The sequence below is a fragment of the Rhagoletis pomonella genome, unplaced genomic scaffold (genome assembly GCF_013731165.1).
Source record: "Rhagoletis pomonella isolate Grant_MI unplaced genomic scaffold, Rhpom_1.0 Rhpom_scaffold_00001, whole genome shotgun sequence".
NCBI lineage: Eukaryota > Metazoa > Arthropoda > Insecta > Diptera > Tephritidae > Rhagoletis > Rhagoletis pomonella.
In genome coordinates this window covers 9,338,985-9,358,968 of record NW_023458555.1, presented here as the reverse complement: position 1 = coordinate 9,358,968, position 19,984 = coordinate 9,338,985, and the positions used below count along the sequence as shown (strand labels likewise).

Here is a 19,984-nt window from a genome sequence, read left to right as displayed (position 1 = left end):
AGTTCGACCCAAATTGGGGGACATCAGAATTCGTTTTAGAGGTATGGTTCCTTCGGCAAAGTTTCTTATTTTGATCCCTAGAATATGATTTTCACAGAGCAATGGGCGATTTTTTTGCCTCCCCACAAATCGACCCGGCCTAATGTATATAGGTATGTAAGGATCGGTCGGCCGATGAAAATCATGTCGCTTTATAACAATTCACAATAAGTGCGCGAACGACACTCGAGCGACAGACAGACGACATTACATGAATACCGTTGCATTAGTTTAATCATATATTGTATTCAAATATGTACGTACGTACCAGTAGTGTGTGGCTGTGTGGCACAGTTTTTGTAAGGCACGTCATCAAGGACGTTCATTTACCCTACAGTCACGTGCATTTGTCCCAAAGTCAAGCATAGTCACTGCTGCAATCCGGTCCGGATGGGATGAATTGAAAGACTTGACTGATACACTAAATTTGAGTTTGAGATCAATATTTTCCTCAATGGTTTTTGATGCAGTAAACATCTTAGCTCTCGGTGTGGGTGAAATTTGCGTTAACCCAGCAGAAAATTTGTGACTACTTCTTGTGTAACCCAGCAGAAACGTGTAATTGCGCGTCTGGTGTGTACAAGTGAAGGTTTGTGGACTAGTTCTGGGTGATATTTCAAGACCATTTCGGATCTAGTTTAGAACCAATTCGAAACCTGTTCACGACTAGTTCAGGACTAATTTAAATTGTTAACTCGCAAATTTATTAATCAGATTCGTCATTCGGCCCCAAAAAAAGACACTTTTGGCGTAAAGGAGCAGGTTACAAAAAAAGTTTCATCAAAAAATATATATTTTTTTATTTGCGCCAATATTTCTAGAATTGGTGGACGATAATAAAAACCGATCCAGATTTATGCTTTTCTGGTTAAAACTCTGAATTTCTACATTCCTAAATGCAGAATAGCACACAAACGAAAGTTCAGCGAATTTGTAGTACGGTTACAACTTTTGGCCGCAGCTTATATAGGGACGTCCCACTGTGCGTCATGCCTTTCGGCAATAAAGCCGTCATATAAAGCTTATAGAACGCCTAAAAAGTTCGGCGTAGAGATCTCACTTAAGTCTGTTTCCGTATGGCATTTTTTAAAACACATTAAATTTGTTGTCATTTCAATGTTTTCCTATGGTGAAAAAAAACACTCGGAAGACTGACATAGAGGTCTCTTATATAATTCAAGGACACCCTATCTTTGCAACTTTTATGACTGCAAACTGTTATCGGTTGAATGCTTCTCTGATTGATAACTACAAGCCGAGATATACATAAGCCTCGTATTTTGAATCGGAATATCTTTAGAGTAACACTGTTCAAAGAACTCGTAACTTTGAATAAAAGTTTCTGAAAGGTATGTTGTAGATTATTTTAATGGAAGACGAAAAAGTATTTAATTTAAACCAGGCAGTTTCGCTAAAAATTTAAGTATGAAATCTTTGAATACCCTCTATGTGGAGATCTCATGTATACTCACACCCATGCATAGATGTGAAAATACAAAAAAAAAAAAGAATTATTGACTAAAGTTCAGCCTAAATTCTTTTGTTGATGCATTTGTGCCATACATATAGTTATGTATGATTTTTTTTTCTAAAAACATGCATTTTTATGCATACAAATAAATAGCAAATATAAACATACTACATTACATATGTACTAGGAATGTTAATCCCGGGTTCCTGGGATCTCGACCCATATTTTTACATTGAATTTTTTTAATAATTTTTGGAAATCATAACTTTAAAATTACAAACTTCTTTAAAACAAATCCTGAAATCAGTGAGAAAAAATTAAAACGCCATTTAAAAAAAAAGTAGGTATTAAACTCATTTAGTTATGATTTATTTTATGGTTTTCAAACAAAATAAAAGTAGTTTTTTCGATTTGAGTTGTTGAAAAGTAATGAATATCTAAATGCGGGATTGTGATAGCGACATCCCGAAAACCACGGGACCGGTTAAAACCGAAAAATTAACATCCCTAATATGCATGTACGTGTATGCATCTACGCTGCATTTTAGCATATGGAGTCATAAAATTTTTAGTTTATAACAATTTTCCGCCATTCACAGCTGCAGCCGATTGCATCTATTGCCCATGCACCTAATTAAAACGATTATTGCACACCTTAGACTAACAGACACACACACACACACACACACACACACACTGATGCGTTCATTACCTTTCTACGAGTATGCATTTGTTTTGATTTTGTTGAGTATGGTTTTTTTTTTGTTTTTTTTTTTTTAATTTTTCACAGTGGCGATGGCTAGCTGTGGCGGTGGTGGCTATTTTTAATATGATTGAGGCAAATTTAGCAATGCATAGAAAGCCTTAGAATCTGCATAAGATAGCGCCAATCTAGCCTACAAATGCAAATCATAGAATTCAGTTTGTGTATTTTTGGTTTCGAGATATGTCGCGTTCGGTAATTAGGCGCATCGATTTTACAACATTTAAAATTCGAACAATTGAGCCGTACAGCAAATTTTCGATGAAAGTGCATAGAACAATGGCGCAAGTCAAGTGCAATAAGTGTCTGTTTGGTATAAAGTTTAAATAAATACATAATATTCGCAAAAGGCAGAAAGTTAAAAATTCGCAGAGGGCGACTCACCTGATTGCAAAGTTGAAATCGACAAATGTTTCTGCTTGCGAAGACAGCGTTTATTTGTATGTGAAACAATAGATTGCACATTTTCTAGTTTTTTGGTGTTGCAGCTATCTTTTGTGTCAGCAGCACTTACATTAATTGTATTTTTGAATTTTGCATACGTCAACTTGGAGCTGCCAATGTATGCTAATTTTTGACCTTTGCACATTGAGATGGTTTTGGTTTGCCTTTGTTGTGCTGCATACATATGTACATACATACACACCACGATATGCTACTATACACATGTACATATGTATGTATGTATGTACAGAGCTCTCGTCGGTTTCTCACCTTCCGTTTCCCTATTTCTCTTCCCTTTTTTTGCGATCCGCTTGACACTTTAGCTCTTTTCTTTACCTTTTCCCCATTCGACTAGGTGCATTTGTACCTCCTTTCTTTACATTAAAATGCTGGCTTTTTGTTCTCTTAAATAGTAGGCATGTATTATGTATGTATGTAGTAGTATGTCTATATTACTCGTACTTATCAGTGTCTCATCTCGCTAGAATCCAACTGAGTTTTCTCCACATTTTTCGGTTGCTTCGAGTTCCGCTTTCCTTATCGCTATCATTATCATCGGTTTTGTTGGTATATGAGTACGTCGTCTTCTTCGCTTGCGTTTTCGTCGGGTTGTTGACTTCCGTACCAGGGTATTTGCTTGCGTGATTTTTACGATCATTGGCACCTTTGGCATCAACATTTTTGCTGATTCATTGGGAAAATAAAGACGTGAAATTCATTCGAATTGAAGTGTATCAGTTGTACATAAATTATTATCGACTGCTAGGTATACGAAACATCACCGAACATGGTGCAAATGAAGACACCGGCATACACTAGTTCAGCACCTTGGAGGGCTATCATTAAGGCACTCAGAATAATTTCGAGTTTGAGAACGTAGGTTTGAAAACAACATAAGTAGATGACGAGAGCAAGGCTGGGCAGTGTTAATATTACGGATGCTGTTGCTTGCCAACCTTTGGAAAGAGAAGAAAATGGGAATTTTTATTAAGTTAGTATATTTATATGCGAAAGAAGTTATAAAATAAAGTTTAGTTTTATGTGTTTAATGCAAATTACACTCGTAGCATGTGTGCTAGCAAAGTATACATATATGTGTGTGTGTGTATTAAGAGCAGCAGGGGCAGGAGCATACAGAAATGCATACATACTTATGTTACACACACTGAAAATAAAATTTCGTAAAAATGCTACGAAAAACATTTGTAGTTTTGGTTTTCGTACATGCTTGATGCTTTAGAATTTCTCCATATTTTGGGTAATTGTAGCTATGTAAAATATGAAATTGTGTGGAATTTTTTTTTTTCTTTATATGATGGTTACTTCTCGAGTTATGGGCTTCCAAAGCATAGTAAAAACTAAAATTAGGTTTTTCAAATTTTTCACTTTTTAAAATTCGACATCAATTTTCCAAAAAAAAAAAAAATTTTGTTAATCCAAACCGGACAAATATTTCGACCAATATTTTTAAGATTTATTTATTTTTATTTTTTCAAAATATAGCCTTAGGTATAATTGTAATACCCTAAAATTTGTATGGCCGGATTCATAAAAAAGAAAGTAGGTTTAAAGAGCTTTATAAATTGACGCTTTCATACATTAATCAATTTATAAACCTTTTTTAAAGCTACTTTATTTTTTATGAATATGTTTAGTTTTTTTATAGTATGAATATGAAATGTTCAAAAGAGCGGCCTTATTATATTACAATTAATGATTTTTTTGTTTATTTTTAATAAAAAATGAGCATGAAGTGCCTTAAATAGTAATATTCATTTTGAAGTACTCCATTGAAAAGAGGGGAGTTTTTCAGAAATTTCGGGGAATGAGCCTTAAGAGAGTTTACATCACTGTTCGGTAGAAGTCCATGATATTACAGTCAGGTGAGTTCGGGGCTATACGTCTTTGGGAATAAATAAATACAATTTTTTGCAATTTTAGAACTTATAAACGAAATAAATAGATGTAAGGCACTGATATACCGCATACATATCGAGCCCTAACCGCCAAAATAACGTAAGCGACATTTTTTTCAAAATTTTCTTTTTGATGCAGAAATGCATCTAGATGCTCTAGGAATATTTCTGCATCAAAAAGAAAATTTCGAAAAAATGTCTCTTACGTTATTTTGGCGGTTAGGGCTCCATATGTACTATGTGATTGTTTAAGTCAGGACTGAATAATGAAAGGCTTTTTAAATAAAAATTTGTCTCTCTGTAATTTGATCAGCTACGTACAAATATTGGTCACAGTGTATGTATGTGCGCATAATTTTGAAAGTGGTCTAATTCCCTTCATACCTTCTGTATGTCTATATACGTTCTATGGCCATGAACTAATGACCAAATCTTGTACCGTTGGTTAATTAAGTTGAAAGAATAACCGCCGTATTCAAATACAGATAAATGATAATTTATGCCCAAAATATGTGAAATATTTTAGACCACTTTCAAAATAATCTTTTAATACAAAAAAATACCTACATTATTTCGCTTAAGGAGCCCATTTTGTTTCACACACATCGACAATTTAGAATTTATTTTATAGTGTGCAACTGATAAGTATTTTTTTAAGCCTACGGGGCGTATGATGAACGAGCCGTATGAGCCACATTTGCCTTGAACTCTAAAATACATAACTTCATATTTAGACTTTAGCGTCATTTATCGATTATAAATAATTATGAATTATATCTAAAATTTAAAAGTTTATACTCGTGTTAAGGGTTTAGACTTTTGGTCAGATTTTCTTGGTTTCCATCGTTGCTATTTCATGTAAATAAATATATGAGCAAATCTCACGAGTTTTTACATTTTTCGACAAAAACGTGTTTTGGAGGAACACTTAACATAGAAAAAATAGTTTTCCGCTTAATTTAAACTAAAATGATTAAGTTATCTCTGCCCGTTCAGGGGATATGGCCAATCAAAGAAATAATTATGTTAATTTAAAATTCGCAATTTTTCGCAAAGTAAGAGGATTATTGCAAAATAAAGTATTGGAAAACAAATATTACCTGGACCTCTACCAAAGTACGGACCTATCTTGGTTATCCGAAAGAAAAGGTTTGTAAGTGGCCCACTTGACGTATTTTGATGAAATTTGAATTTAAATTTTTTATTTTTAAAATTTTTTTATCAGTCACTGCTTTACTAAACAATTGATATCTCAGGTCCTATATCGAGACACCTTTAAAAATTTGTCAGTTAAATCTTTGATATTCACTCTATTACATATATTTTTTGCAGATTTTTAAAAAGCTGCAAACATGTTTTTTTAGCTACTTTCTAAATTGTTCATTAACAAACGTATGGAAAAGTTTACTTAAAAAAAAAATTAAAAATCTTTTATAAATCTCTGACTCTTTGTCAAAAGTAGTTTTTCACCAATTGAAATAGTGTGGAGTGCCTCATATGCAAGCCTATTTTAAACAAACATTTCGCATTTTAGTTGCCTTATACATACATACATGCATGCACACATACATACATACATACATACAATGGTCCACAACGGTCCACAAGTTTCACAGAAATGTCAAAAAGAAAACTGTTATTCATACTTTAAAAGCACACTTGAAACGAAATCCTACCAGGGGCCTATTTCATAAAGCGACAGTGATAATTTTGTAACGGCAGGCATTCTCCATGTTATCAGTGACTATTCGACAGTTTAGTGGGTACTTTGTTTTATAAAAACAATTGTCACCACCTCCTAAATTCCATGAGAAATTCCATTGAAAAAGTGACAAATTAGCATTGTCGGGGTTTAAAATTGTCATTGACACAATTTTCGCCAGTCATATGAAATTTATATGTAAATCATATGTAATAATTGCATTTGCATTATTTTAGTTTTAAGAAATATGCAAATTATTGAAAAGTAATGGAATGCGCGCAATCAACATATAGTAAATAAATTTACAAAACACTCCTGTGAAAGCTTTCCGACAGAACTATTTGGTTTTGTTTCGGAGCAATAAAAACTGTTTGAAAATATGTATATAGAAAAATGCTTCCCACGACCTTGATTTTAAGAAAAAAATATAACGAGAGAGAATCGGTTGTAGGGACCGATTCAGCAGAATTATTATAAACTGTAATTTAAAAACGTGGAGAAATTCTTGTTAAATTGCAGGGCTGCAAAACATTCCAAAAATCTGTGTGCGGTTCGGTTCAGTGGTTCGAACCACTTAAATAGAAAAGGCTTGTACCGGTAAAAGAGCATCCCTGAACCGCGGTTCGATTCAATTGGTTCCATTTCTTAATGCTAAAGTATATTTCCATAATATTAAAATTAAAGGGTTTGTTATTGAGATGTATATATGTAGAGTGGTCAAAAAAAATAGAGACGCGACATTTTATCAAGTATTGGCTATTTCTCTTTTCTTTATTTAATGCTTATTTTTTTCAACATATAAATCCAATTTTCAAACTTTGTGCAAAAGCTATGAATATTCTGCACAACTTCATCAAAATTGCAAACTTTTTAATAAGAATTTCTAGGAAAAAAATTTTAAGTTTTAAGTTGACTTTTAGCATCTTTTTACGGATTTTCTTCCATACAAAGTATATATGTTGGATAATTATTTTCTATGGAAGAAAACAAAAAAAAAAATTATTTCAAATCAACGCGATCAAAGTGAAATTAGAAAAATTTTAATAAACTTTTTAAGGTTTGGTGAGCCTAGTCGAGTATGTAAATTAAAACAGCATACTCTGAATTTCGAATTGACCCTCAAAATCTTGGCTTAATGTTGAAAACCTCATTTTCGGTAGGCTCGAGCTTAAACTTGGCCTTAACTTAGTGCGGCATTAGACTATTTTTTTTGTGGGCTTAATTAATTTTTTATAAAAGTATAGCTCGTTATATAACAACAAGCATTTAAATCAAAATTTCAAACTTTGTACGAAAATTAGAAAAATTCTACAAATTTCAACAAAATTGCATCAAACTTTTTAATCCAAACTGCAAGAAACCGTGTTTTATAAATTTTATATTTAACAAGCATTGTTAAGCATTTTCTTCTATATAAAAAAAAAATCATAGCATTCTTTATATGGACGAAATTACAACTCACGGGGTTGTCATCAAACAAAAAAAAATTTTGCATTTTTACTATACGGGTTGCATTTTTAGACTAAGTATTACAGAACTTGAAAAATGCTTTAGTGGATTTTAATTGTTGAACCGAACCGAACCACTTTTTTTAAATAAAAACCTGTTAAATTGTTGTTAGATAAGGGCCAACATTTTTATTTTTTTAATGTGCATGACGATTCTATCTGAAGATTATTCTAGCGATGGATCAGATGAACCTGAAGTAGATCTAATAAAAAACTAAAAATAACTCTTTATTCGGAGGGTAGTTCGTGCAGTAACAATTCCAAATCTACTAGTGTTTAGAAGTTGATACTTCTGTGTAAATATTGTACCTTCTATCAATGAAACTTACGGTAAATTGTAGGCCATTGAGGACCACTGTGCTACAGTTACTATCAAATACTTATCGCTTAACAAATGTCCCTGCTGCCGTCACTCGCTACGATTTGCAGAAGTATGCTGGTCCATACATACATATACAAGTACTTACATACTTATGTAAATATATACATATGCATACATATTCATATATTAAGTTATGCTCTACAAGTGAGTCAGCCTTAATATTATGAACTTAATACATTACTATAAGCATTATAATGCTATAGTTAAAAACATTACAATTAAAATTTATTGGCGCCAACATGAATACACAACTTTAGTACAACGTAAATACGTAAAAACGGGTATGTCGTGTAGGAAATTGGTACTGAACAAGGATAAAGGACATTCGGTACACATTGTGTTATAGATTGCTTTAAGAATCCTAAATTTTTGTTTCGCCCAAAAAATGTGAGAGTACCAATAGAGCACAGATATGTTGTGAGATGTCATTTAAGATTGAGTAGATACCTTAACCGTGAAAGAATAAGAAAAAAAACGACTCAAGTTGTGGAAAGAATAGTAATCGGTTCTCCACCAAGACAATGCGTCGGCTCATTGCGTAGTATCTATCAAGAGAATTCTAGCTAATTACTGTAACACAGTGTTGAAGCTGTGAAAGAGAAAACGGCGTGCTCTATTTCGAACAATGGAAAATTCGCATGGAGCGTTATAGGAATTGGGGAGACTATTAAAGGTGAAAATGAGTAAATGGTTTACAGCGTCAGTCGTACCTGGTACCTATGGCCTAGTAATACATATGTACTTGAATTTACAGCATACTTATATAAATCTCTCGGGCCTCTATGTATAGGCCTTTGAGTCCACACGTCTTTATGCATAGGCTTTTGCTGGACAAGAATCTGACCATCTATATTCCAAGTTCGCAATATACATAGCTGTTTTTAAATCGGAGTTCGACATTATAAAGCTGTTCATGCTTAAGAAGTATTCATTATATATAAAAAAAAGTTTGATAGCGAGGCTCATTCTGGGGGCTCGGAAGGAATTGCGTTATGTATAGTTTTTCGTCGTTTTATACTTTTACTCCATTATAATTAGTAATAGTTCAGACCTTGGATACCACTCCCATCCTTTATTTACTTTTTCCTGCAGGGTTCGTACAATAGGTAGATGCAATGTTTTTGCTAAAAGTGTAGGCATGTGAACCGCAATAATGCGTTCGCAGTCACACCGCCCCCCTAGACCCACTCATCATACAAAATGGAACATAAAGGAAATATTTATGTATGTATTGCATTGAAAGTATGTATTTTGAATGGACAAGTAATAAACAAGTGAAAAACATTTATTTACATACCACGATCGCTTAGACTGCTCTTCCGACCTAATACAATTCGTATTGTCTCGACGATGCACAATGCGAGTAATATGCACCCCTCGTGCGTTAGCTCATTCGAAGTATAATTCAATCCGATTGCCTTGAGGACACCGACACCAATCTCAAATGTGGCGTACATACCAAAGTAGAATGAATTTAAATACATGAGGATTTCGTAAATGAGACTGGCATTCATTTTCATAAGAGTACGTCACCGAGTTTGGAGCTGAATGATTGTGTTGTGCCCTCGGCGGCTCGGTCGGCCGGTCGGTTGTTTGGTTGTTTGGTTGCTTGGTAAAGTTGATAGGCTGTCGAGCTTTGTCGACTTTCTTGCCTAGTTACCGTAAATGGCCGCCCTTCTTGTTGTGTATTTCCAGTGGTTGTACTACTCGCCGGCGAGGTGACAGTGACGGCGACAATTTAGTTGGCGGTTGGCGATTGGCGGCTGGCGGCGGCTGGCGGCTGCTTGCTGTGTTAGCTAGTGGTGGGTGGTGTGTATGCGGATTATTAGAAGGGATGTGTGTTGGTTATTTGCCTGCCGTTTTGAAGTTTTTACTTTGTTGCTTATGTATTTGTTGTTGTTGTGCTGGACTTTGTTTTCTGGCGAATTACTTTTTAACTAGTTTTTCTTGTTGTTGTTGTTTATAAATTATATTTTAAACACACATTTTTTCTCTATGTAGTTTTTAATTTAGAACGAGTCGTGGGTTATTGGGCAGACCTTTGCTTCAATAACTTGAACGTATGTACTTATGTATTTATGTATGTATGCATATATGTTCATACGTATGTATACATATACATACATACATATGTAAGCGGTCAAAGCGGCTGCTGAAGTAGATAGATGATCAACAAAACTTTTATCACCCATAGCTTTAAACGTGTTACTGCTCACTCTTTTATCTGCCCTGTACTATATCAATTTACTTGTTTCCACCTGTACTCGCTTGTGCATAAGACGAAATTCCCATATTTATGCGGTCATGTATACATATGTACATTAGACTGCAACACTTCCCATACAAAAAAAAAAAAGCGGTACCTACTGTTTTTCCATTGGAATTATAAAATCTATTATATTTTAAGACTTCCACCAAAATATGTCGCAAAAATATGAAGATTTACGTGAGCTCGACCAATTTGAAAATACCTCCAAAAATTGAGTTTTTTATTAATAAAAACATTTTTTTTTTAAATATTTTTTTGAAAAAATTACCTCAGATGACTGAACTGTTTAAGCTTAAAAAGATTGCATAAAAATATTAAAAAAAAAATTCTACGGAATCATAATAATGGGATTTTTGATGCTATTTTTGCCCTGGTTTAAGAAAAACTTGAATAATTCAGCCAAAACCTTACCAATTTAGGCTTTAAGAGGTATCATTGGTAAGGTATTTTCTCACCCTTTTAATTTCTCAGCAAATAAGCTCATTCAAAGTATGAGAGAGGAAGGTAAGATAAACGAGTGTCATTCCATGATGAATCAAGATGTGTTGGCATTGAATAAAGAAAAAATTGGGACTTGAATGAGCTTTTTTTTTGGAAAGAAATAAAAAGGGTGAGCAAATACCTTTGCACTGATACCTCATAATTCTATAGCGGTAAAGTTTTGGATCAGTTATTCAAGTTTTTCTTACACAAATCTTTGAAAAAAAGTTAAAAAAAGGCATCAAATACCTCATTATTATGATTCCGTTGATACAATTTTTTAATATTTTTATGTAGATTTTTTAAGCTTAAACTGTTTTGTCATCTGAGGGTATTTTTTCCAAAAAATCCTTTAAGAAACTATTTTTATTTTTGTTATTTTATGGCCTTATAACAATTATATTCAACAAATTTTATTGAGCTTGAGGCCATTTTTTTATTCATAAAAAAATCTATTTTTAGAGGTATTTTAAAACCAGTCCAGCTTACGCAAATCTTAATATTTTTCCGAAATATTTTGGTAGAAGTCTTAAAATATACTAGGTTTAGTAATCCTGTCGAAAAAGCCGCAACTTATTTTTGGCGATGCAGTCTAATGTACATATATAAATACATACTTATGTACATACATTTACTTGCTTTGCACTGGAATCAACACTTTCTTGTTATTTGTTGCGCCATAAGTGGTGGTCAACGCTTTTTCATCGCCCCAAAAAAAAAAACGTTGGTCACTTTTAAAACATGCACCTGTTTTCCTCCCTGTGCTGTGTATTGGCGGCTTACTGCTTGCAGTTTGCGGGTTGGGCTAGTGTGCCTTTATCGTCGCTAGCAATTGCACACACATAAGCAAAGCAATTGTTTTGGCTCAGCCCTATCGCCTTAGTGCATCATTTGTTACCAACATTGCGGCCTGAAAGCATTTTTTTCTGCTTTTCTTTTTGTTTAGCTGGCAGTACTTGGCAACGGGGTGCCTGCCTCTTCGTAGCCCTAATCGAGAACTGTCCTTTGGTGTGAGTGTTGTTCTCTGCACTATTACTGTTGCTTTCTAGCGGCGGGCTGCATTGATATGGAGTGGAAAATAAGTTGGATTGGGCGTGTAGTAGCGAAGGCGGGTAAAAATGTATGCAAAATTGAGCTAATCCTAATGTTCTAAACTCGCTTGCTGTTGGAGGTTTTAATACTTTTCTACTCCTGTTGCTGCAGTTGTCTTGGTTTGGATTTAGTGTTACCACTTTTGCACCTGTTTAACTTGTTCTTCTTCTTCTTCTTCCTGCTTGTTATACTTTTGTAGCTATCGTGATAGATTATTAATTCTATGCGATATTTTTGTGCAACACACAACGCGACCTAATTTTTTAAGGAACGTCACTTTCATTTTCCGTTTTGATTTGTTCTCTTTCCTTTTTTGTTCCGTTGATATCTCCTTTTAGTTATTAAAATGCAAAAATCGTAGCTTTATTTTCCTTTCCACACAATTTCGCGGTAGTTTTCGATTTTTATATTTCTCTCTCTCGATTACTTTGCTTATTTTAACCATTACTTTACTTGTTTCTGTACACATGGACAATACAATGTGTGGAAATCCGTACGAAAATTAAAACGAAAACACGCACAAAGAAAATTTAAGGCAAGCCAAATGGCACACAAGCCGCAAGGTGTAAGAAGAGGTGAAGTATGTAGGTGCTCATACTCTCGAAGATGCAGGCAAAGCAAATGCAGACAATGAATATGCGCAAAGATCTCGAGAAAGATGATGAAATGGAAATGTATCTCAAAAGATGTTGCTCATTGCTAATGAATTAATCACACTTTTGTTTGCATATAAAAACGTACATACATATGTATGTACATACAAAAAAAAACATCCATATTTATTTGTTCAAAGATGAGCGCACGATGATTCCCCCTGGAATATTTAGTAAGAGACGCCGACAAAAGCGCCGAATTTGTTCGATTTTGCCCGTGCTGCAGGCAGATAGCCGCAGGGCGGTAAAGGTGTCCGTTTCGCTGATGAGCAAGTGATTCTATCACTCACAGCACTGAAATATGTATGTATGTACATGCATATGCCAAAATGCTATTGGGACAGATGATAGCACTTAAATTGCTTGCAAAATATTCAACCTCAACCATTTGTCGAATTGAAGGATTTGTTTTTACTGCAATTTTTCTTGTCAAATATGATGCACTGTTTAAGTTTTATGATTTTTGGCGTGCATTTGCTTTCACATAAAATTTATAAAAATAAATTATGGACACTAATTTTAATGGATTGACTACACTACTTGAGAGCAACGAGCCAAATTTTGTAATTACAGACCAAACGGGCGTATTCGTAGGAATGACATAGGTTGTGAGGAGAAAACGATAGCGATTTTTCATAAATACTTCGATTAGTCTTATTTTTTCAACTGGATCTTATTGCGTGATGATTTTTTTTTTTTGCAAATGACACAGACAGCATCTGACAGCATTCCATATATTCCATTCACTAATATTTAGTTGTTTTAAGTCAGATGCCAGACCAGCGTTGCGCCGTTACGCGTACCTTCACCTACTCCATCTTCAGCCAAGCGCTTAGGTACATACGTTTTCACATATGCACTCATTTATTACTTTCACTTTTCTAATGATTTAAGACTAATTTTCTCCTATTGAAATTTAAAGCTGTTATCTCCTCGAATACTTTTACAAAACACTTTCATTCACATTCTGGCCATTTAAGTGTATCCACTTGAAATATTCTTTATCTTTCCATACGATTGTCAGTAGATATGTTCGTGTGTGTGTCGATTTGATGTTCTGCTGTTCGTACAAGTATTAACTAATGTTCCTACCCGATTTTTAGAATATTTCAAAATTTTGTCTGTATTTTTTATGTACTTTTTTGTGCTTCCACTTTTCGTTTTATAATAATTTTCCAAATATGCCGATGACTTACACACATTCGTGCATATAGTCGATTTCTTTTCTATGCGCGTATTTCATCTATTTTTATGCGCTGCTCCGATTTTCCATAAATTTCAGAAGCTATCGCAAAAACCGTGAGGTTAAACACTTAAAAAAAGGTTAAATTTGTCCAACTGACTGACTGATTGACTCGACTGCCATGGGCCAAGTAGTTGCTCCACTTGTTTATTTGACTAAACTATTAAAATTCCTTCTGTTTTCACTTTGAAGATTGTTCTATTATTTGCTCTTTCCTTTAGTTTTTTTTTTTTTTAATTTTGCGTGCTGCGCGTATATTTTTTCTCCGTGCGCTATACGCGCTTGTCTGTATATTCTGGCCTGACAGTCTGCCTGCCTGCTGCCTTTTTACTTAACCCAATGAATCCATGTCCATACATATATACATATGTATGTTTGTACATACATACATACGTACATATGTATACGGAGGAATGTACACTTGAATATATGCTACATATATACATACATACATAACTAAGTACATTTGTAGGTATGCGCTTACATTTGTATTTAACTAAACGCGATTTGCCCTGAATGAAAATGAAAATATACATAGTGCCAGTACACGGGGCGAACAAAAACAAAAACTTCCTAAAGTTCATTTGTTTCCTGTTCCAACGCCGTTCCCACCTAGGTTGACTCTCAGCACCCACCCACAACTCGCTCCTTCGCTTGCAACACTTGTTCCTTACGTTTTTGGACGAGCGACTCGTCGTGTGTGTATTTAGCTGTTAGTTGACTGGATAATCTTGTGTCGCTGTCATTCTGCACATATGTACATGCATACATTCATACATACATATGTACGTTGTCATTGCTGGCACTTTGCAATTACACAATTTGACTTTCCACCATTTTCCTTGTCCGTACATTTTACTTGCCATCAGTTTATCGTTGTTGTGCTTTGTTCTGACTATATATTTTCATTCGCTTTATTTTGCTCATGTCATTTGGGTTTTTCAAATTTTCACTTTCTAAACAAGTTGCAATAGGTTGGGGGTTGAATGAGTTTGTTCATCGGCGACGCGAACGGTACAGCGCAAACACCTTAGTGCGTCATGGAGAGCATCATGAACGACTGGAATGCCACTAAAGAAAATTTCATTCGGAACTGATTTATCTATACCAGATATTTACTTAATGTAGTTTTGGCGTCTAGCTGTTTCGCTTTCTAATGCGTTATTAAATCGCATTTGCTGCTATATACAATTATCGGAAGTACACTTAAATTCAGAGCCGGTTGTTGCTTCTACCTTTTTTCGTCTCCGTTTCCGCTTTACAATTCGTTTTATGGCAGAAGAACTTCAGCCATGCTTGCGTGTGTTCAGTGGAAGAAAGTTTAAGCGGCTGATCGAATAAGCATTAAGCGTCCAGTATACTTAGTAATTTCATAGCGAGCTAGTTTAGCATCTTATCAATTATATTTTTGATGTTTTTTTTTCTTTCTTGTTTTTTATGTGTAAATAAGTAAAGAAAATGATGAAAATCAAGAAAATCTTTAAGCACAAATACTAATTGTTACATATTTATTCACAGCAATATCACTCTCCCTGGGGTTCAGTAAGCAGTCTCTAGTCGCTAATAGTGACTTTTCGTGGTGAACATGGTTTTTGAGACTATTTGGTATTCGAGCAGGTGTCTCACGTCTCTAGTCTCAAAAATAAAAGTTACTAATTTTCCAGCTGGCTCTGAGCTGGTCAAAAAAAGAAAAATATGGAGGAAAATATAATTGCTCTCTATTTTATAAAAAAAAAAACGTGAACATGAAGTGAAAAAAATATTTGTTCACCAACAATTTCATTACGAAATAAACCAAAATGCTTTAATATCATACAAATTCATTGAACAAATTTTTGTTTTTTATTTTTGCAACATTAAAATCTAAAGAAAAATTAAACTAACCAAAGAATGAAAAAAATTAAAAAAAAAAATTAAATAAAAAAAAAATTAAAAAAATTGTTTACAATAAACACCAGACTCCCTGAGGAAGATGTGAAAAGCATCGAAACGCGTAGGAGGAAAAAGAAACATTGTTTGCTTTTTTTAAACCGGCCGAAAAGCTCCTTAAACTACCCCATAGTAAATAAAAAACCCTTACGCTTGAGGGGGACTCGAACACGGATCTCTCGAGCGGCAGTCTAATGCTTTGACCACTCGGCCATGGCGATACTTGAAGGGGCGCGAGCAAAGGCGTACATAAATGCCATCAGTTGAAATTGACTGTCTGTGTTTGTTTTCACCACAAATTTTTAGTGAACTTTTTGTGACTCTCTCTTACTGAATACCCAAATCATCTCAACTCACAAAAATAGCCGCTAGTCACTAGTTGCTAGCCTCAAATTTAGTGACTTGAAATGAGACTGAACTACTGAATACCAGGGTTATTTTCACTTTTAAAACACATGTTTACCATTTCCTTTATTAATTTACTTTCAGCACCTCAAAACTTATTTTTATTTTTTTGTAAAAATTACCACGACTTGCAGTTTAAATTAGTTTCGGTTGCATTTTCTGTATTTTTGAATACTGCCACCAATTTTTGCGGACAGCTTCAAAAAGTGAGGTGAATTCTGGCGCTTTCTTTTCACTACGGTCTAGGATGCTCGGCTTATTAGGTGTATTCGCGTATTTATAGTTTTTGATAACTTTCAAAAACTGTCAGGTTTTGTTGTTCGCGTACTGAAAAATTCAGAAAAGTTGGGGAAATTCAAAGACCAAACTGACATTTCATTTTGATGAGAAGCCGCTAATTTCTGCAGGAAAATTTTTGGAAAGAATGCAAAAACAATTTTTTTCCGTTTGCTTGGCAAATTGCTTTAGGCAAACATTTAATTCATATTCTTGTCATGGTTTATTATTTGTGATTTTTTATGTAAAAAAAAGAATTCGATGAGCTGTTCATGAAATTTGCAAGTTTTGCTTTGGCGTTCTTTTCCAAACATTTCTCTCCTTCAGAGGGAACATATAAAAATTCATCAGAATTTTTCTATTGAGAGTATTCTGCTGGAAGAATGCGCGAATACATTTATTTTCAAAGTGACATTCTTTGGTTCCTTGCTTTCACCATGGCTGCGTCTAGCGACTGCTATTTCCATGAACGAAAGACACAACATCACGCGGGAAGGAAAGAAAGAAAAAAGTTATTTTCTAGCTGCCGAAATCTCGACGCCATCTTTGTTGTAAGAAGTAAATAACGAAGAGAACGGAGAAAACCGCGAAATTGTTGAACGCATGAATAATCATTTTCATTATGCAAATTCTTCTATAAATCATGCCGTTGTGTTAAATTATTCTTTACCTTATGTGTACACATGTTGTCACAGGCGAAAATGAAGAAAATTGCTGTAAAAAGCCACCACCAAATTGTAAACAACGAACAAATGTAAACAAACGGCTATTGTCAAAATCGTTAAACTTTTTTCCTAAATGCGATTCTAAAGCTCGGAACACTTTGACGACTGCAACTTCACGACGTAACGACAGCGACATCATTTTGTCGACAAATGTCGCCTTGAAGCCAGCTTCTTAAACATTTTGAAGACCTCAGGGACATAGCAAACAGCTGATTTTAAAGTTTGACATTTTGGTATATTTATTTCACAAATTGTGTATTTTTATTTAAGTAAATAAGAAAAACATGAACAATCAAGTATATGTGATTAATTTTGCGACAATTTAATTTTGCAGCACTACATCTACTCATTGTCGCCGGCAAAATTAGAAATAAATTTAATTTGGCGACGTCGACAATTGCAGTCCTGCAGCCAAGATGTCGTGCTGTCGTCAAAATAATTGTGTCCGTAATGCTTGAAATACAATACCGGCGAACGGCAAACTTCGCCGAATTGGGCGATGCTGTCGTTCACCGTTCGCCCAACTATTTCGCCTACTTAAACAGAATTAGAGCGGTAGCGAAAACAGCTGATCCCATTTGGTCGCCTTTATAATTTGGGTGACCATATTTAGAAAAAACTAAACCATATTTAGAAATGAGGAAATGGTAACAAATATAAATGTAAAACAAAGAAAGATTATTATAAATAATTTGTTTCAAGCCAGATTTAACGAATCCACAACTATATTTTTCAAACAACAAAAAAAAAATCGTGTTTAGGTTGTTTTCTTTTTAAACTTTGAAAGCACAAAACAAATACGGCCACCTTTGGCACGCACAGCTGTCATCGCCCAGCAGAGCGATAGAAATAAATCTATCGCCATGAAACGCCGCCAAGCGAACTTCGCATTTCGCTTTGGCTGTGTTCAATTTCATATGCTTGCGGGTGTTCTAATTTTGACAGCGCGAATTTCGCTGTGGTGAGTTCGCCGTTCGCCGGCATTGTATTTCAGCTATAAGAACGTGTGTATTTAAAATTTAACAGATGCTGCTTGTCGCTGCTGTCGTCAAAGTGTTCCGAGCTTAACGCGCTACTCTCCTGCCCGCGTGATCTTGTATTTTTGGTTCATGCGCTATTTCCATGCGTGTAAAAAACGCAAGCAACTGGGCTGGTTTGCTGCGGCATCATAGCTGTCATCAATTGCAGTGAATGGTTTTCGTGCTAGAAGAAGCATTGACATTTTGCAATTTCTAAACATTCGACGTGAAAACAAACGACGCTTGTTGCAAAAAGAAGAATAATCCTTGCAAAATCGCCACATTTCGTTACAGCTGAGTAGCAAACAGTACAGTATTACAATCAAAATGCCGGCAGATCAAATACAATACTCTGAAAAATACTTCGATGCCATTTATGAATACAGGTAGGCACAATAGGACAGCCTGTTGCGTTGCAAGGCCAGTTTATAATTAATTGCATTGTTCCTTATTGTATGTAGTCCGAAATAACAATTACTTGTTTTATAGACACGTCATACTACCTCCAGATCTGACAAAGCTTGTACCAAAATCACATTTGATGAGTGAAACTGAGTGGCGCAATTTGGGTGTACAACAGAGTCCTGGTTGGGTGCACTATATGATACATGCGCCAGAACCTCATGTTATACTCTTTCGGCGACCACGAACGGATTTGCCGGAAATAGGATCAAATGTTAATAGTAACTCCAATGTCAATGTGACGGTCAATAATGCCAATACGGAACAGCCGTCAGCACAGGCAAAGCAGTTGAATGCCAACAATAATGTATCAGTGCATGGATAAGTAGTTTGTGTCTGATGGAGTTGCAGGCATAACACAATGACACCGATTTAAAATTCACACATAAATACCTGTAAGATTTTTAGTTGATACTTTTGTTGATTTTTACACAAAGGTGTAAAGAAGAAATATTTCATTCACTGCTTACCTACTTTGGGCCAGCGGACGGAAATGTTATTGTCCTTTTAAAATGCATGAATTACTCAGCGATACGAATCAAAGAAATATATGTAAATACATAAATACATATTTAATTTTAAAATTAACACACGTGAATATGTGGATAAACTATTGACATTGTTGAACACAAAGAGAAATATACTAATATATATACTACATAAAACATACATATATAATATGGAAGAAGCGCAAATTTGAAAAAGTTTGCATGTAATCTTAAGATTTTTACTGCGATGTAATTAAATGATTGTCTTTTTTATATCATAACGTACAGAATAAAATCAGTTTATTATATAAACTGCACGTTTGGCAATGCAGTAGCCATCTTTTTGTAATCGTAGTTTTGTGGGTACTCTTGCTCGTTTCAAAATGGGTAAGAAAAATGATACATCTGCGGAAAAATGTTCCGCTGTCAAAGGTAGTTTAACCTTCAGGTGTTGGATACTATACGCTTCTTATGTAAGATTAGTACATCCTGTTAGGTGATCAATGTTTGGTATTGGTCCTGTTTGCACACGGACCAATACACATCTGTTCGCATACGAAAGCAAATTTTAAATAGCTTTTGCAAGTTCAAATTACTTCCAACTTGGACGAGTAGTTAAAATAATTAGTTTTTATAATATTCGTTGGACCCCTTCGATCCCGCTTTTGCACTATGTAAGTACAAACATAATTTTTGCATATTTGGGTTTGATATACAT

General features: G+C 34.6%; 2 protein-coding genes across 2 annotated transcripts; one reads left to right on the top strand and one right to left on the bottom strand.

Annotated features, from left to right (window-relative positions):
- Positions 1 to 2,763: 2,763 nt before the first annotated feature.
- Positions 2,764 to 10,346, bottom strand: LOC118738268. The gene is made up of 2 exons (XM_036469197.1): positions 9,523 to 10,346; positions 2,764 to 3,673 (listed from the first exon to the last, which is right to left on the bottom strand). Exons 1-2 carry the CDS (start codon positions 9,743 to 9,745, stop codon positions 3,480 to 3,482), a joined length of 417 nt encoding a protein of 138 aa, XP_036325090.1. The 5' UTR covers positions 9,746 to 10,346; the 3' UTR covers positions 2,764 to 3,479.
- Positions 10,347 to 18,513: 8,167 nt separating this feature from the next.
- LOC118738244 (cyclin-dependent kinases regulatory subunit-like) lies at positions 18,514 to 19,370 on the top strand. Its single transcript, XM_036469173.1, has 2 exons — positions 18,514 to 18,702; positions 18,806 to 19,370. The coding sequence occupies exons 1-2, from the start codon at positions 18,644 to 18,646 to the stop codon at positions 19,101 to 19,103; spliced, it is 357 nt and encodes a 118-aa protein (XP_036325066.1). The 5' UTR covers positions 18,514 to 18,643; the 3' UTR covers positions 19,104 to 19,370.
- Positions 19,371 to 19,984: the final 614 nt, after the last annotated feature.